The 26,055-nt window shown below is 39.4% G+C and overlaps 1 protein-coding gene across 1 annotated transcript in view; it reads right to left on the bottom strand.

The window, feature by feature from the left end:
- Window positions 1-2,204: 2,204 nt before the first annotated feature.
- The window catches only part of NKAIN2 (sodium/potassium transporting ATPase interacting 2), a 1,221,663-nt gene continuing 1,197,812 nt past the window's right edge, over window positions 2,205-26,055 (bottom strand). Inside the window, exons 6-7 of the mRNA XM_062187703.1 lie at window positions 10,025-10,106; window positions 2,205-4,532 (exon numbers count right to left, since the gene is read on the bottom strand). Coding sequence (XP_062043687.1) covers window positions 4,523-4,532; window positions 10,025-10,106 — 92 coding nt within the window. The 3' untranslated portion in view covers window positions 2,205-4,522. The remainder of the gene's footprint in view (window positions 4,533-10,024; window positions 10,107-26,055) is intronic.

The following is a 26,055-nucleotide window of genomic DNA, read 5'->3' as shown; positions in this document are numbered from 1 at the left end:
GACAATGAGAGAGAGACAGGGAGAAAGGTCTTCCTTTACCGTTGGTTCACCCTCCAATGGCCGTTGCGGCCGGCGTGCTGCGGCCGGTGCACTGCGCTGATCTGAAGCCAGGAGCCAGGTACTTCTCCTGGTCTCCCATGCAGGTGCAGGGCCCAAGCACCTCCACTGCACTTCCTGGTCACAGCAGAGAGCTGGACTGGAAGAGGAGCAAGCGGGACAGAATCCGGCGCCTCGACCGGGACTAGAACCCGGTGTGCCGGTGCCACAGGCAGAGGATCAGCCTATTGAGCCGCAGCGCCGGCCTCCCCTGCTCCTTTCTGTGCAGTGGAAAACTGAAGCTTCCATGAAATTACCAATGGGAACCAAAAACATCCAACATGGCTGCTGGCTTTGTCCATGCAATGACATTTTAACATTTAGCTCATTATATTATTATAATAAAAGTACCATAACTCGCAACACTGCTACTCTTGTCATGCACCTGATGACATGATATTTTTGAGATTTCCAAAAAAAATGGTCAAGGAGATGGGCAGTACTCAAGCCCAGCTTCAAACTCTATACCTTAGGAACATTCAATTAAATCCCACCCAGATACTGCCTACTATGCTGCCAGATCATACAAAGCAGTGGACCCAAACCTCACTGAATGCAGCTCCCTCTGCAGCATGCCTTTATTCCTCCTTCTTATTTTTTAAGGATTTATTTATTTATTTGAAAGGTAGAGTTAAAGAGAAGCAGAGGCAGAGAGAGAGAGGTCTTCTATCTGCTGGTTGATTGCCCAAATGTCCACAATGGTTGGAGCTGGACCAATCTGAAGCCATGACCCATGAGTTTCTTCAGGTCTCCCATGCTGGTGCAGGAGCCCAAGCACATGGGCCACCTTCTACTGCTTTCCCAGGCCATTGCAGAGAGCTGGATCGGAAGCAGACCAGCTAGATCCCGAACCAGTACCCATATGGGATGCTGTCACTGTAGGCAGTGACTTTACCTGCTACGCCACAGTGTCGGCTCTGTATTGCTTCTTGAGTATGTACTTTTGCTTTGTGTGCAAATAATCTTGCTTCTCTTCTTTTATCTACATTTTATCCTCAAATTCTTTCTTGGGTTGGAGACAAGAACCTGGACAAGCTACCCCACAACATATCTATCATCTACTTATCTATCTATCTATCTATCTATCATCTATCATCTATCTATCTTTCTATCATTATCATCTATATCTATCTATATCATCTACATCTATAGCTATGGATAGACAGTTGATTTAATTCCATTCTTTTTTATGCATCTGAGATGTTGTGTGCCGCCTTCACAGAGTGAAGCAATATCTTGACAATCCCCCATCCACTTTGGTGAACAGCTCAGCATGCTTCTCACACAGCGAAGAAACGTACAAGCAGGCTTATCAGTTATAAGACTCACCGTGTGGCTCAGAAGTCAGGTACTACAAGTTGATCTTCAGCTTCTTGGAATGATGCCTTAAAGCCTTTCTTGTTTTCCATCAACCTCAGTATTTTGATTTATGGAACTGGTGTTTATGTGCAGTGAGAGGAAGGACACATTCCCACCAGCAGCCCAAGTATGCCTGCTGTCCTCTTTTAGCACATATAGTGACCTTGTGGTGATATTATGTTTGCATCTCACAAATGCCAGTGGTTAATCTTTTCTGTTTGCTTACCCTACCCCAGTATATTTCACTAAAATCTCCTACTGAGGTGAATAGCAATATTCTAATAACAACAGAGAAAAATGTATGTTACTTTATTTAAAGTGAAAATCTTTATAAAAAACGAAGAACTGTATAATTTAACCAAAGTAGCTTAATATAGAGCCCTACCACCTCTGTCAACTGTTAGCTTGATGCCTACCCTCAATCCCAGATAGAGTGGGAAAAACGTTCTCCAAGTGACGGCAGGTCTGTTGCAGGCGGTCTTCTAAAAGTATCTTCAGAGTCAGGAGTTAATGCAAGTACACGTCACCTACGACTGTGCTAGAATGGTGCCCTGAGCAGCAAGTTCTTTTCAGTGCTGACATGTCCCTGCACTGCACAGATTATAGGCATCGCCTACATGTAAATTTCATAGGGCTTCCCTGTCAGTGACAGAATCACACACAGTGAGAAACAGCAGGGGCGTTCAGGGAGGGCTCAGAAACTTAATTGTTTTTCCATTTATTTTTAAAATGCAAATTACACTAGTAAGTCAAAAAAATCACTCTGTTAAAAATACATTCAGAATTAACAAATGCAAAACAAAAAGACACATCAGGATTGAAACTCTTGCCTTCCGAATATTAGGTTTATAACAAAAGCTCAGCCTAGAAAAATAGCATTCTTCACCGGATTTTGAGGAGGATACAGCTGTACAACTTAGATGTTTTCCCAGATAGAATCACACTACTGTGCTCACTGCTCTCAAGTAAAGGCCTGTCCACTGATTACTTCTTAGTAGTCAACAACTGTTGTGAAAATTTTGGTGGTGATGATAGAGGTGATTTGGTGGTAAGTTGGCTGCAACTTAAAAGGAGAATATGAGGCTTATTATCTGTATCCATATACATGTCCTAGAAGGTGGAATCACAGCGTGAATGTCCAGTGAAACCTCATTGTAATAGTCACATTATTAGTCACATTAGTTTCTGGCATGTATGTATTTATATTTTAGGAACCAAAGGACAATACATTGGGAAATAGTTTTCTCATACATTAAACATGCACGGCACTATAAAAACATCCTGTGAGGTTTCACTGACATGTTTGCTATTGTATATTTATACATGTATATATGGACAAACATACACAAGCCATTGAGAAAATTCAAGCACGAATCTTTGCTGGAATCTTTTGTTGTTGTTGTTTATATTCCAATAGTCACTTGTTCTTTTATCATTTTCAAATGTATATGTGTGTATATTACAGACATCCATGCAAACACAGTAATGCGACTGGTTTATGTAGATCTTGATGGGCTAAGGTCTGAAGTAGTTTAACCCAATGACTGAAAACTTCATAGAAACCAATGAAAAAAAAAATAGCTCCATGCCAATTTATCATTTTTCCAGTCTGAATTTCACTGCACTTAAGGATAGTGCATTAGTTAAAAAAAATGATTTTACTGTCTTGGGTGGATGTAAGAAAAAATATGAGCCATTTGAGTTACTGATAAACCTGCACTCATAATGTTTTCCACTAATGAAAACCAAATAATGCTTGGAAAAGATAGGACAAAATTTCCTAGAAGTTCAGAATATTCCATAAACACATTGAGCTACTATTAAGTTTCCAAAGGCATCTTGTTGCCAACTACGTTAACAGCACAGTTTTTCTGTCACAATAATACAGGAGGATTGAAGTACACTCTACCACACAACAGATCCCCCAAATACCACAAAGAGATCTCAAATATTTCACCAAGGTAACTATTGCTCCCCCCACCCACCCAAAAAATAATCTCGTACGCTGAAGTTAGAAAAAAAAGTTCACCTACGTAGAGTCTTCAGTTTGAATTAGATATAAAAGAGTAAACATAGCTAATACATAGTCAGTTGGCCTCTGCTGATAGAAATCCACAGCTGTTTCTGTGTTAGTAAAAGACACGTGTAGATACTTACAAAAGCACCTAGAGTGCAATAAATAAAATCAGTGAGTTACGCCATTTCTGCTTCCAGTAGATTAATGAGTTTAGTAGATTAGTACGTTTTACTTTGTCCCACTCCTACCCCGTAGACGACCATAGGTATGAGTTAAAAGATGACGGTTGTTGTCATTATTACTCGTCTCATTTGGGCCACCATGGAGGCTCAATGGTAAAGCACTTTGCTAGCAACTGGCGGTTTTCTTCCACAGACATGCTGGAGCCGCTGAGCTACTCAGTCCTGTTCCTTGACATGAACACACAGACTTGAATGCATTCGGGATTAATAGCAGTGTGCTAGCCTAAAGGAAGTGACTTGGGGATGTCTGCACGGAGATTCTGGGGCACACAACGTAGGTGGGTTAAGGCAAGTATGTACGTACAGCCTTTAGGGCAAGCAATCTACCATTTGGACTTATAAGGTCGTCATGGCATGCTTGTTTGTTTTTGCAATTACGTTGCCTAAGTAGCCGTGGTGCTATCAAGATGTATGAAGTGCAGAAAACCAGGCTCTCAAACTTATGTGCCCTGGATGGCTTCACAGCTCTCAGAGGCCTGCTGACCGGGCTGCATAGTCGTAGCCAGCAGAGGGCACCAACACATCTCCTTTTGAACTTTTTTTCTGGGAGACAGGAGCCTGTTTTCAGGAAATCCAGGATGTACATGTCCTGCATTATTTGTTTCACTTAGAAAGAGGAGGTCAAGTGGAATTGGTGTGTGTGTGTGTGTGTGTGCGCGCCAGTGTATGTAGAAACTTTCTGTGTGTTTGTTTTGTTAGTATGTGTGTGTAGTTAAACTTGGTTGCTTCTTGCTCTTCATAAAATGCAGGTCACTGGGAAACAAGTTCTTTGAAAGGTCCGTGGGCTGACATACTGAAGTCATCTGTTTTATTTTGACCTGAGAGACAGAGAGGGAGGGGGTTGGAAAAAGAGAGAGAGAGAGAGAAATTTTTAATCAAGGAGGAGAGCAATGGATGCCTGTTGCTCACCACTATTTTTCATCTCTCCAATCACAAAAACAATCTCCCCCACCCCCCAAAAAAAAGGCCCAAATTGGGATTTAAATTCACAAGTTTCATCTCCTTTTCTTTTCTCTCAGAGCAACCACCCAGTTAGAGAGGACATTTAGGGTAATTTCAAATCTATTTCTAGGGACAAATGAGATGAACATGCACAGCTGTCCAATCAGGCTGTCAAAAGGAATATGATGTTTTCAAATGGTGTCTAATACATCACAGGATATTCTTGTTGGGCAGGGAGCACATCAGATCTGTACCTGCTATTCGTCATAGTCAGTGGTAGTCAAGATATTTTGTTAGAAAATTATCCTAAAGACACAGGGTTTTTTTGTGCAGCAGCTTCATAGCTTTTTTTTTTTAATCAAAGAGGTTTATCAAATTGTAAGGGAAAATAAAAACAAACCCTTTCCACTTTAGATGGGTTACAGATAATCTGAAGAGTTACAAGACAAGGCTACTGACCCAATTTAACTGAAAATAATGAGGACTGTCTATTCATTGGGTGTAGGTGCTGAAATATGGCTGTGACTGTGGCATTTATGTCAGTAATTTTACAGGTTTTCCAGGACCTTGGACACTGGAAATTTGTTGGATTTAATGGAAATCCCACAGCTAAAACTGCACATTTGCTTTTCAGCATTGCTTTCTTTTCAAAGGAAGAATTTTATTTCCAGTTGCTGTATGATACTCAGAGTGCTTGCACTGGCCCATGAGGTTAAGCTCCTCTTACTCTACAAGATAAATTTGTGGCAGGTGGACAGAAGGTACAGTCCCAGTGAGGGACATGCAGGAGCAGCTTAGGTCTCTGCCTCTTAGCAAGGGCCGAAGTTCATAGGTGAACCAGTTTGGTTTTCTCACAGGATATGAACAGACAGTGGTACTCAGATGCATGTTTTAGAGGGTTCCATGGATGAAAAAGCCCGTCATCCAACACTGCATCTTGTAAAATCACAAGGGAATAAGAGGGATGTAGAATATGGGGCAGGATGCAGCCATGCATGGAAGTGTAGCAGCTAAGTCAGTGTCCAGTGGCAAATAACTAAATTCAAAATCAGGTGATAAAATGCCTGGTCAAACTCCCAGACTACCTAAAAGTTTGAAGAGAACATTGAACTAAGGGATCAAGCAAACCAGTTGATGTTCATGGCTGCAACACCAACAAGGTGCATAACCTTTGTTTTCCTTACTCTTTGTTCATTTTCCTCATCTGTAAAATAAAATCTTTATTTTCCAGCATCTGAGATCTCTCATGGGATGTTTTTGGAAGGGATTTTGATTAGTAATTTCTTTATATACCCTTAGAATTCCTAACTTTCTGGACTGGAATTCCATTAAATACTTGTTTCATGAGTAGTGGGACTTGAAAGCTCTCATATTATATGAACTTTCTCAGGCAGTGAAGAGAAAAATAACACTTTTATTGCTTTCAGTTGTTATTTAATTTAAAGTATTCCATGTAATGGAATTGTAGTAAATGTTGTCCTCAAGGAATTTAATTCTTCACAAAGGTGCATATCTTTGTAGAGTCCCTAGTTTAAACACAACATTAGAATTATAAATGCTTAATTTGAATAATAGGATTATGCATCATTAGCATTCTCCATTACTCTCTTTGCTAGCTGATCCTTAAATGAGTGGTTACATCTACTGTAATTTGGTTATATTCATTGATCATTCATTTTAAGCAACATCATGAAATGTTATAGGTAATAACAAATCTTATAGATATTTTGGTTTACTCTTGGGCACAAATATGTTGTTACAAGTTATTTGTGCCTTTTTTTTTTTTTTTGACAGGCAGAGTGGACAGTGAGAGAGAGACAGGGAGAACGGTCTTCCTTTTGCCGTTGGTTCACCCTCTAATGGCTGCCACGGCCGGTGCACTGTGCTGATCTGAAGCCAGGAGCCAGGTACTTCTCCTGGTCTCCCATGCGGGTGCAGGGCCCAAGGACTTGGGCCATCCTCCACTGCACTCCCTGGCCATAGCAGAGAGCTGGCCTGGAAGAGGGGCAACCGGGACAGAATCCAGCGCCCCAACTGGGACTAGAACCCGGTGTGCCAGTGCTGCAGGCGGAGGATTAGCCTATTGAGCCGCAGCGCCAGCCTATTTGTGCTTTTAAGATACGAAAGCACTTCATTGTGTTAATTTCATAAATGAAATTAAAAAGATATTTATTAGCTGAAAACATTTTTAAAAAACATAGTTTTTTTTTTTTCATAAAATGCACATTTTCTTAACTGACCCTCACTTGTGAAACACTGTTTAAGAAGAGATCATTTGAGAATGACAAATAGTATGTGTTGATTTTCTGACTTGATAATGGCTTTCCCTTTCTACGTTACTGTTGGTTAACATTAGAATTATTTTTAGCACTAATACAATTATGTTTATTAAGCACTTACTATGTGGTATATCCTGTGTTTTACATGTCTTACATGCATTTTTCATATAATTTCAGAACAATTATACAAAGTTATTATCCCTATTTTATGAGTAAAACACTTAGGCTTAATGAAATTAAATGGTTATCCACATAACATAAAGGTGTGTGCCTAAGGCTATAAAGAATTTGTCCTCAGGCAGCCTTTCTTTAAAAGGTCATCTTTATCACTACTCCTGATGGCTTTGCCTTTTTAAGATAGAGCACTTCGCAAAATGTTGCAATAAAATATTGAGAAGAATTATAAAGTACATAAAGGATTTGTTTTTTTTTTTTTTTATTTTAGCTATCAAATCTTTCTGGACGGATAGGGAAGGTATGATATAAATAGCAAACAACTAGAGGACATGCCAATGGAAAATAGTATTAGAGGAAAAAGAGATTAAGAAATATTTCATAAAGGCAGTATATTTTAAAGGAGAGTTCAAAAGAGTGTGGGATTTCAAATAGTGGAGTTTTGAAAAAAGATTATATCTGCTATCAAGAGAACAGAATGGATAATTATATGAAGTTACTTAAAAAGTTCATGGAAAATGGAATAACAAGCTCAGTTAGGGGCTGGTGTTGTAGCTCAGTGGGTTAAGCTGCTGCTTGTAACACCAGCATTCCATATCAGAGTGCCAGTTTGAGTCCCAACTGCTCTGCTTCAGTTCCCTGCTAATGCCCCTAGGAAAGCAACAGAACATGGCCCAAGTATTCAGGCTCCTGTCCCCAACTTGGGAACCCCAGCTGGAGTTTCTAGTTGCTAGCTTAGGCCAAGTCCTCCCTGCTGTTGCAGTCATTTGGGTAGTAAACCAGCATATGGAAGATCTCATTTTCTTGCTTGCTCTCTGTCACACTATCTTTTAAATATATATATGAAATATATATATGAAGATTCAATAAATATATTTCGTATATTTCATATTCCTATATATGAAGTATATATATGAAGTTACTTTGCTGCAAAAATTTTTGAAATTCATGCAGAGTTTTTGGTAATATGTATTTTCTAAGAACTTTTTCAAGATCCCATGTGCATGAATTTCAATTTTTTTACACTATAATAAACTTTTCATTTAATTCCACTTGTCTATGAACATTTTTGAATATGCTCATGTTTGAAGAAAAGAATTCCAGTTTGACCAGCAACAAATGACTGAGGAGAGATACCAGTTTCTGCCCTTAGTCGTCTAGAAGCCTCAGGAGGACAGGCTCATTTTTATTCACCATTATGTTTTACTAATATCCCCCAGAATCATCTGCATAAAGGGGACTTGAGAGAAATTAAAGGTTGAAGAGAGGAGCTAATATTTCAACAGAACATTGAGTTCACTGTGGTAAGGAGTATCGACTTTGTTTAGTAGATTATAGGGGAGATCATTGATAGCTGTTGGGCAGGAGGTAAAATCATCAGAGTAAGTACTTTAGGAAGACTAATTTGGCAGCCATGTGCAGGATGGGATAGATGTTCTAAAATAAGAAAGAGTGTGAGTTTTTAAAATATGTGTTTGGAGGGAGGGAGTAGAGGGATATAGGAAGTTTAGATCATAATGGGCACCAAATTAGAATCAGGTCAAAGGAATACATTCCTAGTGTTACGCAGTGTATTGAGGTGACTGTATTTCACAATAACATGTTATATATTTTATGAACAAACAGAAGAATAGGGTTGTGTCACAGAAGGTTAAATGTTGGTTATCCTGATTCTATCTGTACACACTGTATGCTATTATTGAAATGTCACATTGCAGCCCATAAATTGTGCAATTATTATCAGTAAAAAATTATAAAAAACAGACCAGAAAACTAGAGCTAACAGGTGCATGGATGCTTGAACTAGGTAATGTTGTGGGAATGTAAAAGAGGGTGCATGGTATATTATGGAGGCAATGCTTTGAATGACATGTATTGGTTGATTTTTGAGTTGAAAAAGTCTTTTCTAAGAGTGATGTCAGCAAAGCTCTCACAGAACTACAAGGGACACAACAGAAGAGGCAGGCAGGATTCACAGACCACTCTATTTTAAAGAGAAGTTTAAAAGAGGTACCTAAAGATTACTTTAATACCTCCGGTGGAGAAATACTCTAAAAATCCATTTATTACCTTACATGCTATAGATATTAAAAGGAAAAATGATTCAATGGTGAAGGACAATGACAACAAACACAAATCTTCAAATAGAGAAGTTCACATTTTAAAATGAATTGGAATCTTACTTTCTATTTTGATCTTCACTTGCAATTCAGCATACCACTTGATGCTGATATATAGAATTTGTTATCAGTTGTTATCCAAGGGAATTTGCCTAAACACAGATATAAAAATCAGGCTCTGATTGTATGTCTGCTCTCTTGAGTGCTAGAGTTAAGGGTTTGATAAGTTTCAGTGTTAAAGTTTCATTTTCACATTTAGACCAGAAAAATTATAGAAAAAGAATTGCTCAGTTTTGAAAAATTTTTGCACATTATGTATAGCTAGAGTGAACCTATCATTTGTTACCTAAATGAGAATCCTTTCCAGGGTAATATAGAGGGGTAGCAATAATTATACTGAGATAACCAGTGTGAACTGGGACTATCCTGGTTAAACTAGAAATTATGTTGTACATACAGTTATATACAATGGTCTACAATGTTCTATCATTTTCTAAATAGACAGCTTTTGGGTAATTCAAAGAAATTATATATATATTATAGGCTTTTGAGTCATGCAGGTGATACTTCTTTAAGGTAAAAGGTAACTTTAGAGATGATAGCTTTGATAATTCAAATCAAAAGGTTATGGAGAAAATGTTATAATTATCCTAGTCAAAACAATATTAATAAAAGAGAAAATACTGGAAGTATATAACTGAAGGAGAGCTGCATGCCATCTGTTTCATGCCACAGTATATTTACTTGATAATCTTTCAATATCTTAGAACAATACCTCCAAAGTCAAGTACTTACATGTACATAGGTTGTAGTTGTAAATGAGATGTCTTCTGAGGTCCTTGATAGCCATAGGAGTCAAAGCCGCCTATGAAATCAACTGAAAAGAGACAATTGCCTTCCTTAGTTACCTTTTTCAGAAGAGAAATATGCATGATTAAGGCCACACAAATTACAAACATAAACTTTTACCAACCTATTAAATTAAAAGTGACTATGAAGAAAAACAAAAGATAGTTCCTTCAAGGAGGTGATTTTCTACCCCTCCACTTCGAGATTCAATTATTGCTTTTCATGAATCTATTTAGTTCACAGAAGAAATTATGCATTCTCAAGAAACCAGGACCTAGTTGGGGTAATAAAATTTACTTGCACATTAAAGATGCTATATGCCTTTTTGGCTAGTGTGGAGGTTTTTCTGCAACACATTATAAATGTTATAGCATAAGACTAATGATCACTCAAATGCATGTATCTAGCAGCAATTGTAGCCCTGGTAATAGTATTATATATTATGATTGTCAAGTACAAAGTGCTATGGTTCAGCTCATGTAAATGAACTCAATATGGCTATCCCTGCCATCATATAGTTTACAATCTGAAGCAGAGAGTCTGAGGTAGAGACATAGATGAAGTCTAACCAAATATTTAAATGCAACACATACCCAGATATTTAAGATATAGTAAGATACAACTGTAATTACTATGTAAGGTTGTATTCTCCAAAGTGACTCAACAATATCTCAAATTCTATATGTTTTTATAACTTGACACTCCTCCCATCTAGTGTGATTTGGGTCTATGTCCCTTCTTCTTGCCTGGGAGACCTTTATGGAAGCTGACTAATATAGGTGACACTGTGATTTCCATGGTAGATCATAAAAATGTCATGAATTTTCCTCTTGAATTTTCAGGATGCTCTTTCTTGGAACAGTCACCATGCCTCAAGGAAGTCCAAACAAGCCCAAATGTATAGACCAATAGGCATTCATGGAATGGTGTTTCATGTGATAGGTTAGCTGAGGTCCTAGCCAACAACCAGAGTGGATGTGGGACAGAAAACTCATTTAAATAATTCCAGACCCAGGAATGGAGTCAAGCCAGTCTTGGGGACTTCCGAGCTCAGGTCCCTGCCATCAGTGAACAGGAACAGCCACCCTACATGTGCCTGTTTGACTTATTCAACCATAGAATCTATGAGCAAAATAAATGATTGTTCTACACCATTAAGTTTTGGCAGCAGTAAATGGAACAGTAAATACCAAGTAAATTCTGAAAAGTTCTGTTTCTTTTCTTTAAAGATTTATTTATTTGGAAGGCTGTGCTACAGAGAGAGAGAGAGAGAGAGAGAGAGAGATATTTTCCATCTGCTGGTTCACTCCTCAGATGGCTGCAATGGCCAAGGCTAGGCCAAGCTGAAGCCAGGAGACAGGAGCTTCATTTGGGTCTCCCAAATGTGTGCAGGGACCCAAGCACTTGGGCCATCCTCTGCTGCTTTTTTTTTTTTTAACTTTTATTTAATGAATATAAATTTCCAGTGTACAGCTTATGGATTACAATGGCTTCCCCCTCCCATAACTTCCCTCCCACCCGCAACCCTCCCCTCTCCCGCTCCCTCTCCCCTTCCATTTGCATCAAGATTCATTTTCAATTCTCTTTATATACAGAAGATCAATTTAGTATAAAGATTTCAACAGTTTGCACCCACATAGAAACACAAAGTGAAACATACTGTTTGAGTACTAGTTATAGCATTAAATCACAATGTACAGCACATTAAGGACAGAGATCACACATGAGGAGCAAGTGCACAGTGGCTCCTGTTGTTGACACAACAAATTGACACTCTAGTTTATGGCGCCAGTAACCATCCTAGGCTGTCATCATGAGTTGCCAAGGCTATGGAAGCCTTCCAAGTTTGCCGACTCTGATCATATTTAGACAAGGTCATAAAAGAGTGAGGATAGTAACCAATGATCCTAAGAGTGGCATTTACCAGGTTTGAACAATTATACAGCATGAAGTGGGGAAGAGGACCATCAGTACACACAGGTTGGGAGTAGAGCCATTGGTGGTATAGTAGAGGTTATGATTACAAAGGAATGAGGCCCAAGTGTGCTAGACAGGGTCTAGAACAAAGGACAGAGTCATTATTAGAGGAGCTAAGAAAGGTGCTGTCTAAGCTACAATTAAGTTTTCTGATTGAGAGGCAAATAGAACCTGATAGAAGGGGCTTGATAATAATCTGGTGGGCTTTAGGCCTTGTAAGTTAAGAGGCCCAGACCTATCTATCTCTTCACATGGGGTACATCCTAAGGGAGGTGTGAACCTCCTAGGGGAAGGCACTCTGTTGACTTTCATTACTTGGCTGGGCTGGGAGGAGAGCTGGCCAGGTAAAGGCAGGTGGCATCTCTAACAAGAAATTTACAGTTCTGCCTGCAATGTTGCTGACCCTACTTGACCATCCCCTCAGCTGCAGTGGTCACTTTGGAAGTTGGGCTGAGTGAAGGGCTTTTCAGCTTAGAGCCAATAAGATCTGTGGCTCTGACCTGGGCATCCTTCGATTCCAGGGCAGGTCCATTTCCAGTGATCCAACTCTTGGCAGAGCTGCCAGGGCTCTTCACAAGCTGACTTCTGCTGAAGCCCAGGCTTACCACATTGAAAGCCACTGCAGTGGACTGGCCTGTTGGGTCTCCTTGAGGGCAGATCACTGTACAGATCAGCCATTAATAGGCCTGCCACCCATTGCTTCTGATGCCGAGCTTTCTTTTCCTCCTGGTTTTTGTTCAAGCAGACCAGAGGATGCAAGTCAAGGGAGTGCCCGTTTCCCATCTCTAATCTTCGGTGGCCTGAACTACAAGTCTATAGTCACGGGCATGTTCTGTAGTAGTTTTTCTAAGGTAGACAATGCCCATGAGGAAAATTATATTCTCACTTTAAAACTTTCTTTCCCTTTGGTCTGAAAGGGAGGTTTTTTCTACTTACTGTATACTTCGCTGATGGCGAAGTGAATCTAACTATGAGATTATTATTTAAGTTCTTATTTTGGCTATGCTATTACAGAAAAATGTTAGCCATCTCTTTTATAAGGTCTAAAGATTAAATTGTGCATCTTCTGCTGCTTTCTTAGGCATATTAGCAGAGAACTGAATTGGAAGTGGAGCAGCCAGGATTTCAACTGGTACCCATATGGGATGCCAGCATTACAGATAATGCCTTAACTCACTGAGCCACAGCACTGGCCCTGTGTTTTCTTGATTTATGGGTATAAATGTTGTATAGTGGGGATAAAAGAGGCAAAACATCAAAATGCTGACAGGACAGAAGACAAGAAAGAGAAAGAAAATAGAGACTGAATTAGGTTGCCTTAGGATATCTGTACTTTTTCTGGTATCTTCCTTCTACTGGCCTATGCTATCTGGTTTTTGCTCTCTTGTTAAGAGTCTGGGAGCTACAGATAGACATTAGATAAGGGTGAGAAGTGATGTAATAAATGTCTGTGCAGTGGGCATCATAGTTACTTTAAAAAAGATCTTACATTTAGAGTAGTTTTCGGTTCATAGCAAAACAGTAGATAGTAAAGAGAATTTTTATGTATTCCTTGCCCCACACAAAGACAACCTGCCCCATGGTCACCATCCTGCCCCAGAATAGTACATTTAAAAGTTATTTTTTATTGGACATGTGGAGAGGGAGAGAAAGGACATTCCCATCTGCTGGTTTGCCCTCCAAATTCATGAAATAGCTGGGACAGTGCCAAGCTGAAGCCAGGAATCTGGAACTCAATCCAGATCTCCCACGTGGATGGCAGAAACCCAATTATTTGAGCTGTAACTGCTACCTCGCAAGGTTTTTCATTAGGAAGCTGGAGTCGGGAGCTGGAGCTGGGAATCCAAAACAAGTACTGTGGTCTGAGATGAGGCATCTTAGTTGCTATGCTAAGTACCTGCACCCCAGAGTCATATACTTGCTATAGTCACTGAACCTGCACTGACACATCAGTGTCACCCAAAGTCCGTAGTTCTTGGTGTTATATTTTCTATAGGTTTGGGGAAATGTACTACATGTGATAATCACTGAAGTATCCTCAGTTTCTTGGCCCTAAAAATCCCCTTGGCTCTGCCTAATTATCCTTCCCTCCCTACTTGTCTTTTTATTATGTCCATCATTTTGAATTTTTTTCAGAATGTGATACAGTTGGAATTATTCAGTATGTAGCCCTTCTGGATTGGCTTCTTAATAATGAAATGATACTTCAAACGTTTGATTAAAAATGTGTATAATCTTTTGCTTCATTTTCCATGAACTTGCTCAAATCCTCACACATGCATTTAACCTTCTTCAACGTATTTTGTGGGAAACCCTTTTTAAGGATGGAATTTCTCTTCTCTTCAAAAGTGGAATGGTATAAAGAAAAGAATAGAAACCCTGATGTCAGAAGAATGGGCTTTATTGCCTTGTTGGCAGTGTGACCTTGGGCAAATCACTTGCCATCTCAAAGAAGAATTATAAAATGTTTCTCATAAATAGATATGAGGGTAATATAAGTAAAGCTCTGGATGAAAGAAGAAAATTAAGAGTCCTTCAGAAAATTCAGAATTTTCTTTAGATTTCTTCTGTGTAGAGGGAAGAGTGAAAAGTCTTAATCTAGGACAACTGTGGAACTATACCAAGTACTTCACAGGAGATGAACAAAAAGAGAGGGATGCTGTTTTATAAATTCCCTATATTGGTACCTTAGCTAACACAAACAATACCAGGAAAGCTATGTAATAATTAAATGGCAACTACTGGTCAGAGAGAGAGGTCTTCTATTCACTGGTTCACTCCCCAGATGGCTGCAACGGCCAAAGCTATGTTGATCTGAAGCCAGGAGCCAGGTGCTCCTTCCAGGTCTCCCACGTGGGTGCAGGGAACCAAAGATTTTGGCCATTCTCCACTGCTCTCCCAGGCCATAGCAGAAGGCTGGATCAGAAGAGGAGCAGCCAGGACTAGAACCGGTGCTCATATGGGATGCTGGCGCTTCAGACCAGGGCTTTAACCTGCTGCTCCACAGCACCAGCCCCTGGAAATGTTTAATTATTTTACTTCCTGCCTTGATATATGTGACAGAAAAAGCCAAATGCTAAAGCTGAAGATATTGGAGTGATCCAATGGACAACCTGAAGAAAATAAGGTGAATCTTCAAGTCCTGTGGATAGAATTAGGAGCAAAAATGGGACACAAAGCTTGAATCATAACCTTTCTAAGACATGAGGAAAATGAGGTATGTCTTGAACACCTGCTGAGAATGGAGCTGGCATTGACTGGGACTTGCTTAGTCTTTATAATTTGCCATGATCTGTATGGAGTACAGTGGATACAGCTGGCTTATCTGATTGGCGGGAGTAACAGGAAAGCTCTGATGGAAGGAATATAGTCATTGTGATTACTATGATTTTTTTTTGGACAGGCAGAGTGCACAGTGAGAGAGAGACAAAGAGAAAGGTTTTCCTTTTCTGTTGATTCACCCTCCAATGGCTGCTACGGCCGGCACACCAGGCTGATCCAAAGCCAGGAGCCAGGTGCTTCTCCTGGTCTCCCATGCAGGTGCAGGGCCCAAGGACCTGGGCCATCCTCCTGGGCCACAGCAGAGAGCTGGACTGGAAGAGGAGCAACCGGGACAGAATCCGGCGCCCTGACCGGGACTAGAACCCGGTGTGCCGGCACCGCAGGTGGAGGATTAGCCTATTGAGCTACGGCGCTGGCCGTGATTGCTATGATCTTACACATGGGCCTGTGGGAAGGAAGATTTTCCAACAGCAGATGACCCCGCACTAAGATTAGAAAAGAGGAGGCTCTGAAAGTAAGCAGGATGGATTTGTTTTTTTATCATTTTACTTACAAAGGGGAACTCAAACTAGCATCAGAAGGTATATTTTCTATAGCTTATTTTGTATCCGTGCCTGAGTTCACAGCCAAGGAAATTTTGTACAGTCAATTTACATGTGCATTTATTCTCAGTAATTGGTTGTCTTTCAAAGACCCTGATGGAACGTTATAAGAATCAGGTGGATTCTGCTGACCATTACAAAGAAGATCCGATGGCCAGCAAAGATAGACTTGATTCTTCTCACCTTTTAGAGAAGACTCCTTCAAATAGATAGGGAACTTTTTGGGGTATCATATGAGTGGGTGCAGACGTGGAAGAAACTTTTTTCCCTTAAAATATTGAATTACTGGGATTATCTTACATTTTAAAGATGCCCTTAATGGCACTTTGATCTGTTTCCAGTTTCCTTTCAGTAATAGGCTCTAGCAAGATTATTGTACACTGTGAAACTTCTGAGCAATTGGTCAAAAACCACCAAAGTTATCCAGTGACAGCTGTATGTTTGAGCCACAGTTCATTTATGCATTATTTAGGAAAGAATTCCTTTTATATTCAAGAATTTCCTTAATTCTGAAAATAAAAATAAAAACAATACCAGCCAAAGTAAAATATGTAATAGTTCTTAACCCCCCCTTTTCAGGTGCTATCATTTGTCTCCACAATATTACTGTGGAATGGGTTGGGATAATTATCTTCATTTTACAGAAAAATATTTAGTGTTTGAGGCTAGATAGCAGCTGAGGTATTCTATTTCTTCCTAAATATTTTGGAAAAGTGATTTCTGTTTTTCACTCATACTATTTCAGCAAATTCCTAAATGTTGTCAAACCACATTTGGGATTCAATCTAAAATCTCCAGGTTTTAATATTCTTTCTATATTATTCATTCAACAAAATATTAAGAGTGCTGTTGTCTGCTGATTCCTCCTTTTTCTATTTTACTCTCCAACATTTTTACTCTGTTTTCTAGGAAACTCACTCCTTCATACTCTTCTGTCTTTCATCTAATATTCTAGAAAGATTCAGCTGAGAGCAAAACTGAGGCACAAGTCTCCTGTGCTGTGTTTCTCAGGCACTGCTACCAGTGAGGTGCCTTGGTTTTCTATAATGTTTCTTCAAGATGAGATGAAGCAAGCATCCTTCTTGGTTTAATTTATTCATGTTGTGTCTGAGAACTCATGTAGGACACTGAATAAACATTTAAGCATTTTTTTTTCCCGAAAATTGTTTACCTTTTCAGCCTCATCCTGTATGACTCTGATTATAGTAATGTTTGTCAATGTAATGACGGTTGTTCTCTTCATAGCAACTTAGCATATCCTCTATGCTATTTCAATACTTAATGGAATATGTGAAAGACTGAGGAATTAGCAAAGGCCTTAATTAGAATTAGAAGAAGGAGGGTCTGGCATTGTGGCATACAGAGTAAAGCCATGGCCTGCAATGTCAGCGTCCCATATGGGTACCAGTTTATGTTGGCTTCTTCACTACTGATCTAGCTCCCTGCTTATGGCCTAGGAAAAGCAGAGGAGGGTGGCCCAAGTGTTTGAGCCCCTGCTACCCATGTGGGAGATCTGGAAGAAACTCCTGGTTCCTGAGCCAGGACTTTGCAGCCACTTGGGGAGTGACCCAGCAGATTGGAGACCACTCTCTGTAACTCTTTCAATTAAATAAATAAATATTTTTTAAAAAAATTAGAAGATGGAGAAAAAAAAAACTGTCAGTGAATGTAAGACAAAAGGACAAAGAAGTAGAAATCATAGTACATGTTAAGTGTTTGAACATGGGGGTGGGGGAAGGAAAAGGAGAAATTCAAAGCTGACTCACAGAAATGTGCAGGCGAAGGGAATGTTCTTACTGATAACAGAAAGCAAAGGATTGCCAGGAGGAAGCTCTTGTTTATTTTCCTTTAGGAAATGTAGCACTTAAGTTATAACAGGCACATCCAAGTGGCAAGGTCCAGGAAATACTTGAGAAAAGGGCAATGCAAACTGTAACTCATGCAAGGTGATTATGAGCTAGCTGGGTTTCACCTCACTCAGCTTTATTTTGCTTCATAAAACCTTTGTTGACCTGACATGTTAGGAATGTACTTAGGTATTAGTTGCATGCCTCCATCACTGTAATGCAAACTGCATGAGCTTTACTGTTTTCTACTGTTGACTATGGTAGCTCAGAACCCTGAACAGTGAGTGTCTGGCTTATGGAAGCCACTCAATTCTTATTTACCAAATGAACTGTGTAGACAGTTTAGGCTGCAAAGGAAAATAAGGTCGTTTACAGAAGCATGGAAGATACTAGTAAAATTTCCAAGATTAATTGGACCAAGTGTTTTATCCTTTCCTTCATAAGGGCTTGAGTTACAACAAAGAAAAAAAAATTTTTTTTTAATTGAAGATCTAGTATGTTGTTGCCTGGATGCTGTGAGATATGCAAAAGAAATGTTTTGGATGTCAATGGGAAGAAAGACATCACTGCATCTCAATGGTCAAGAAGAGTGGAAAGAAAAAGGTTAGGACATGTGTTAGCATCAAGATGACTAGGCTGAGAGCATAACTCATTAATGACCACCATTAAGTGTCCCAAATGTTGATAAATGGTAGGAAAAACATTGTTCTCCCTATGGACAGTTCAAAGGACCCTAAATAGAGACACACAACTGGGAAGAAGGTAAAAAAAATAAAACTTTTACTTGTTAATTTGTGCCTCAGTGGGGGCATTTTTTTTCTTCCTTTGAATGCAACTCAGGATTTTTTAAAAAAATAGCTTTACCAGAATTAATATCCAGAATTTATAAAGACCTCAAGAAATCAATAAGACAAAATTAGCAATCCAGTTAAGAAATGGGCAAAGGCCATGAATAGCCCTGGCTTAATTTTTTTTTGTTTGTATTTTTTTTATCTTTCTCCTTCATTTGTGTTGTGGTTAATTTATGCATTTATCAAGTAAAACTTATGTGTTCAAAAGAGATGTTAATTTATTGTTCTTAATAAAGAGATACAGCTGGTGAATATGTAAAAAAAATAAAAATAGCTTTACCTATATATAATTTACATCAAATAATTTTGCATATTTAATGTGTATAATCTGATGAGTCTGGGCATTTGAATACCTATGAAGTCATCACAATACCTGTAGTAGACACATCTATCACCTCCAAAGACAACTCAGGAATGTTAATCATTTTCTTTGCAAATGTTACAGTGTTTTTACTTTGTCTTAGTTTTCCTATCTACAATATGGGCATATCTACATGTCAGACCAGTGGAGGCACAAGAAGTCCAATTATTTTAAATTTGTAAAGTGCCATATCAATTTAATAGCTATGATTAACAACATTAATGATAGTGGAAGTTAGAAATTACCAAGTAAGAGAAAAATGCTTTTTGAATAAACAGATTTTTCTAAAGTTTATTCCCTGTTGTGAGACTCTTTTCTTCTGAAACCTTTTAATCATGAATATTGAGTTCAGCAAATCTAAAACTGCCTTTTTAAATTCATGTTGGCTGTGAAGTATTGTAATAGAAAATTGTCCCTTGGTTATTAATGACAAAGCCACTAGTCAACATATTCTCTTTTAGAGACAGAGCAGGGAAAAACACTGAGGGGAACATTTAAAAGGCAATTTCCAGAAAGCTAAGCTTAAATATTTAGACGAACTCACGGAAAGACATTAAAGAATTTGTGTGGGCCTATGAAAATAGAACGTCTATCCATTATCTCTGCAGGTATGAATTTCAAGGGTACTTACCTGCAGTTGCCCAAAAGGAATTCAGACCATAACTATCGTAGGCTTAATTGAAAAGCACTACCTTTTTCCTACTCTGGCTTACTTTGTGGCAGCAATTCAAGCTGATTTTGTGAGCTTGTGGTATTAAGTCTGGGCTAAAATCCCTTAGTGGGCTCTGAGCTGGTCCCCCCGCCCCCTTAAGAAAGCACAGTATTTTATAGGGGTTTTTATCCTGTTGTTGTTGTTGCCTGAAAGGCCACTAAGCTGCTACAGAGGGCTTCTTACAGACAAAGCACACATGGAATGAAATGAGATGTATTAGCCAAATCGCTGCAGATGCTGTATTTCCTAGCTTCTTCCTCAAGGATCTTAAGGTCCTATTTTCCATGTTTTCTTCTTAGTTGTATCCTAAGCAGATATTCAATATTTTAAACTTGATAATATTCCCATATGCTAATATTTTGGGTTTTTATTTTGGTATTATTTATGAGTGTGCTCAGAGACAAAATATTCATTTATCTATACATGTATGTGCATTTCTTAGTATATATACTGTATTTCAGGGAAATGCTTAACAAAAGCAAAGTAAAAAGCAGTAATCACAATGGTCTCATAATAAATAGTTTTTTTCATTAAAGTAGTCATTTTAAGCTTTTGCTTCTGAAGACCTAACAAAAATCAAATCAAAGTTCCACTTTATAAATCATCTCGCCTTGTTGCTCTTTGTCTATTTTTGCCAATTCTTGGTGGGAAATGCCATCAGTGAGATTTTAAAAAACACAAGATAGTTTTCTGCTGAGCCTATGACTTTGATACAGATCACGAGTTCTAATAATTTAATGCCACCACTTGACACATCACAGGGAAGCTCTTGGGTAGCAGAAGGATGGGCGGCTTTCGATTCCCCAGACCTGCACTCAGGTTGTGACTTTTTTTTTTTTTTTTTAACAGGCAGAGTGGACAGTGAGAGAGAGAGACAGGGAGAAAGGTCTTCTTTTTGCCGTTGGTTCACCCTCCAATGGCCGCCGCAGCCAGTGCACTGCGCTGATCCGAAGCCAGGAGCCAGGTGCTTCTCCTGGTCTCTCATGCGGGTGCAGGGCCCAAGGACTTGGGCCATCCTCCACTGCACTCCCGGGCCATAGCAGAGAGCTGGCCTGGAAGAGGGGCAACCGGGACAGGATCGGTGCCCCGACCGGGACTAGAACCCGGTGTGCCGGCGCCGCAAGGCGGAGGATTAGCCTAGTGAGCCGCGGTGCCGGCCAGGTTGTGCCTTTTTGACTTATCAGCATTGTGCTCATCATCTAGTCACCTTTGTGGAGATCTCTAATTTCCTCCTGTCAAGTGAAGCTAATAAAACAATTTCATAGTTTTTAGAGAGATTCAGGTGTCTCACATGTGTAATACTTAGGAGCGTGCACTCATGTGCTATATTTCAATAAATTTTACATATAAAATAAACTTATCTTTTTTTAAAAGATTATTTATTTGAAAGGCATAGATACAGAAAGAGAAGGAAAGAGGGAGAGGGAGAGAGAGGGAGAGAGAAGGAGAGGGAGAGGGAGGGAGGGAGAGATCTTCCATCTGCGGGTTTACTCCCCAAATGGCTGCAACAGCTGGGTTTGGGCCAGGCCGAAGCCAGGAGCCAGGAGCTTCTAATGGGTCTCCCGCATGGGTACAGGGGCCCAAGAACTTGGGCCATCTTTCACTGATGCATTAGCAGTGAGCTGGATCGAAAGTGGAACAGCCAGGATTTGAACCGATGCCGATATGGGATGACAACACTGCATGTGGAGGCTTAACTTTCTATGCCACAGTGCCAGCCCCTAAATTTATCTTTTAATTAAAATTTTTCATAAATTTTTTGAGGTTTACTCTTATTAAAATACACTATGGATAGAGTTGGGATCTGATGTTTTGGAAAGGATTCATACAAAAGGAGTGATTAGAATTATGCTTTAAAATGCATATTTAGGCTTTTCAGTGATAGGGTTGGAATTTTTCATGCCAGGAGGATGGAGATAAGGATCAAATAACAGAAATATGTAGCAGAATTTACTTGAATTGTGTATGGAATGACGTAAGTATAGAAATCATCAATGGAACCTGAAGAGAGCAGAGGTAACTCCATGGAGATGCTTCAAATGGCCACTTATATTGTTAACTGTTGTCTAACAAGCAACAGAAATAACTTCCGTTATAATGGAGAAAAATGGAAGAATTTTTAAATTTGAGAGGCAGAGAAAGAGAAAGGGAAAGGAGAGAGGGAGAGAGAGAATGCTGCCATCTGCTCCTTCACTCCTTAGGTGCCAGAAACAGCTGGGGCCAAGCAAGGCTGATGCCTGGAGCTCAGAACTTAATATGGGTCTCAAAGTGGGTGCCAGGGATCCAATTTCATAACCCATTACCACTACCCATTATGCTGCAGCTCATTAACAGAAAGATGAATCAAGAGCAGAGCCAGAAGTCCAACCTAGGCACTCTGATGTCTGATGATGACAATCCCAAGCCTTGTCTTGACTGCTAAGCCAAATGCCCACCTGAAAAGATAATTTATATTACAAGCAAAAACTACATAGGATAGAATTTCCATGCTTTTAATACTTAAAAAAAATCTCGTATGAGAGTACTTCAAAAGCTCATGAAAAATTGGATTTTTTTTTCTTAGTAGTGTACTCTTTGGCTATATATTTTTAAAAATATTACTAATTTATTTTAATTTTATTTGAAAGACATAGAGCTATCGTCTACCTAGTTGTTCACTCCCCAAATGCCTGCAACAGCCATGTCTGGGTCAGGCCAAAACCTGGAACTCAGTCTGGAAATCCCATATAGGTGATAGAAACCCAAGGACTTGAGCAATCATCTGCTGCTTCCCAGGATGCACATTAGCAGGAAGCTGGATTGGAAGAGGAGGAGTTGGGATTTGAACCTGGTATTCAGATATGGGATGTGGGCATACAAAACAGTATCTTAACTGCCATGCCAAATGCCCATCCCACAAAAATGGGATTAAAAGGTATTTATTTTTGGTGTAAAAATGTTTGGAATCAATGCATGTTATTATCAGAAAGGAGAGAGAGAGAGAAAGAGAGTGAGAGTGAGTCTGGGACCTGCCTGGTTGTGGTCTAGGATATTTAGGACCTATGTAGGTAAAAATGACTAATGGAGTGATTGACAATAAAGACTGGAAGTTCAGTGTCCTGGATTAGGCTGAAGCAGATGAGCTCAGCTCTTGGTGGAGAAAAAGCTCATGTGTTTTCTCAGATTTAGGAATGGTTGTAAGGAGACAAAAGAATAATGGCCATATGGAGAATTATTGCAGGCCTAGGGGGGAAATATCCAAGAAACTCATGTTTGATAGCTTTTCTGTTTTAGAGAAACTTAGAAAGGGTTGAAACATACCTTGTGGTGAGTATGAGACATCATGGACATAAGAGGGAAAGGATTGTTGAGTAGGAGACAGCATCTAGCTGGGTGGGATGAGCATACATTTGCAGCTGAATTTAGTGACTTTCTCCAGCAAAGTGCAACCACCCAGAATAGAAGTGCTGAAACTGAATCTGAGCCGCATCAGGCAAAGAGGGTGCAAATCTATGCATAAAGGAAATGCAAGCAAGGAAGGAAACCAAGGGTGCCAGTGAGGGCACTGCCTTTACTAATCCTGGGGATGGATAATGACCAGCAAGAGTCAAGATCTGACAAAAATCTAGGTTCCTGTAGAGGGAAGCTCACCAATAAGGATGAAGGAATATTTTTCCAGGATGCAGACATGAGAATGAAAAGGAAGAAAGGAGGAATTTATAGCAGGTTGAGAACTGATGATTGGACAAGCCTCCTCCCACTGCAGAGATGGAGATCCAAGTATATCTTTCATTATGAAGGGAATCAAGGGGGCAGATGAAGTGAGTGCTGATGGATGAGGTGGATAAGAGTTGAAAAAATGGAGGAACTGTGAAGCTTGAATCAGAAAATTATATATATCCAGATATCTTTGATACTTTTGATAAACATAGAGAAGCATTCAGAATATGATGAAATAACTAAGCCAACCACACCTTAAATATGCTAGGTTCACTTTGTGTCATGATATTTGGATGGATTAGAGTCATCAGCCTTTATTTTGATCTCCTCTGTTAAAATTGCTTTCAATTATCTATGACACGCTTTTTAGATGAAATTGGAGGGAGCATTCGTTACAAGGATAGGTGAGCTAGTTAGATATGACCACGGTATGTCTTCTCATCTGACATCGATATATTTACAGTGCATGCCACATTTAAATGCAGCAGTTTTAATTAGAGTTGTTGGAGCCTAAATGCATGCATGTTTGGGAAATAAAAAACCACAAAATATGCATGCATTAATCACTCAGTAGAGAGTATCCACCTTGTACTTCTTGCTAACATAAACTTTATAACATTTTGCAGCCTCCAGAAAGGGGAAATCACAGAATTCTGGAGCCTAAATTAATCATCTTTTTAGAACAGAAATAGTTTCAGGGAAGGGAATGTCCAGTGACTAACATTATTATTACTGATACTTGGAAAGCTTGAGACTACATTCAGTAGACTGAGCTCCTCAAACATGCTTTATTCCTGTGTGAATTGTGGTGTACGTTTGGTCAATATGGATCCCCAAGGAAGTCTTTTTTCAAAGAGGCATGAGTATTTTTGTTAAATTCTACAGATCTCTGCAATTTATCTTTCAGATTTCAGCTGAAAGGTTGCTGCCTCAGGGAGGAACTTCCTTGCCTTCTAAATAGTGTACCACTCTCTTGGAGTGCGTTCCCATGGCAGCCTCCCCTACTTTTCTTGTCTGAACTTCTATCATACTTCATTAAAATTCATCTTCTGTGTGTGACTTGTGTGCTGGACAGTAGACACCATGAAGGCAAAGACGATGTCTGTCCAGTTCCTTTCTTCTCCCCTGACGACTAAGAACAGAGTGGTTGCTCGATGAATGTTGTTGAAAGAATATGTTTCAACTATCATGGTGAAGTGGAAAGTGCACTTGCAATTGAGAGAAAAGGTTTTCCTTTAAATACCTGTTTGGCTCTGAGCAAGTTGGCTCGAGCGTCCAAGTTATGGAATTAGAATAGGTGGCTGATGATAGTGTTCTTAGCTTTAGGACTCTGCACAATTCCATATTTCTGGGATCGGTTTACATATCAATAATAGCAATAAACTATTTAAAATCAGCAATTCTGCAGATGAATGGTGAATGGAAAAAAATCACTGCAAAGGAGTTTGGTTGGCCATTATTATTTTGCAATGATTTTACTAGACAAGTTTCCAAGGAGAGAAGCTGCTGAATAGGGGTCACAGGAAAATATACAGTTGTCTTCTAAATCCACGGGTTCCACATCCATGGATACAGTCAACCTCAGTTTGAAAATATTTGAAAAAAAAATTGTATCTGTACTAAAGAGGTACAGAGTTTTTTCTTTCTATTCCCCAAATAACACAAAATTATAGCAAAATTATTTATATAACATTTAAATTGCATTAGAAAGTGCAAGTAATCTGGAGATAAGTTGGATTCTAAGGGAGGGTATGCATAGGTTTCATGGAAATGCTACACCATTTATAAAGAGGACTTGAGTATCTATAGGTTTTGGTATCCAAGGGTTAGGTGGGCCTCCAGAAACTGATTTCTCACAGATATGAGGGAATGACTGTGCTCGCACGACTATATGCCACTTGACAATTCTCAATGGGCAGAGATGAAAAAGGGATTGCTTGGGAGAGGCAATAGGAATGAGAGGTTTGGAGCCAACCTGAGTCCTGTCGTGCATTCAGTGTCATCCACTGATGATGGTGGATGGCTGTGTGCCCAGGTGCTTCCCTTTGTAACATCACTCTTGGGACTTCCTTTAACACCAGCTTCATTAGTTACAAAGGCAGCAATCCATAACCAATTTTCATTTTGTGTCAGGATTGCTCATGTATAAACGAGGCTCCTTTGTTAAAAACATTTGCAATTAATCCCATCAACAGACAAAAAAGGCAGATTTTTACACTGCCTGCTCCAGTCAACCCTGCTGGCTCTGAGGCCTGGCCACCATCTATTACCTACAAAAAATGATTTGAAATTCCTGCTTTGGCCCTAACCTAATTTTCAAGTGGTAATAGGCATGGGTTCCCAGAAGCACTCAATGCCTCTTGATAGTAACATCCTAATTTCCTTTCCTGGTAAATGTTTTAAATAAGATTTTAACACCAAAGGAAATTAACCTTTAAATTAATCGTAATTATAAAATGCCATCACTGATTTTTGTCTCCAGCCTAATTACTTTCTATTATTTAAACAAACTGCACCTCCTGTGAGCTTTGTTTCTCTTTCATTCCCTGCCACACAATGGCAATGGATCACAGAGGAGGCCTCCCCCAGCATCTCCTGTTGGAGCAGCCCCTAAATGTCACCTAGCATTTGTCCTAAGCTTGCCAA

Source organism: Lepus europaeus, chromosome 3, assembly GCF_033115175.1.
Source record: "Lepus europaeus isolate LE1 chromosome 3, mLepTim1.pri, whole genome shotgun sequence".
Lineage (NCBI taxonomy): Eukaryota > Metazoa > Chordata > Mammalia > Lagomorpha > Leporidae > Lepus > Lepus europaeus.
The sequence above is the reverse complement of the archived record's forward strand: the minus strand, read 5'-3'. Positions and strand labels throughout refer to the sequence as shown.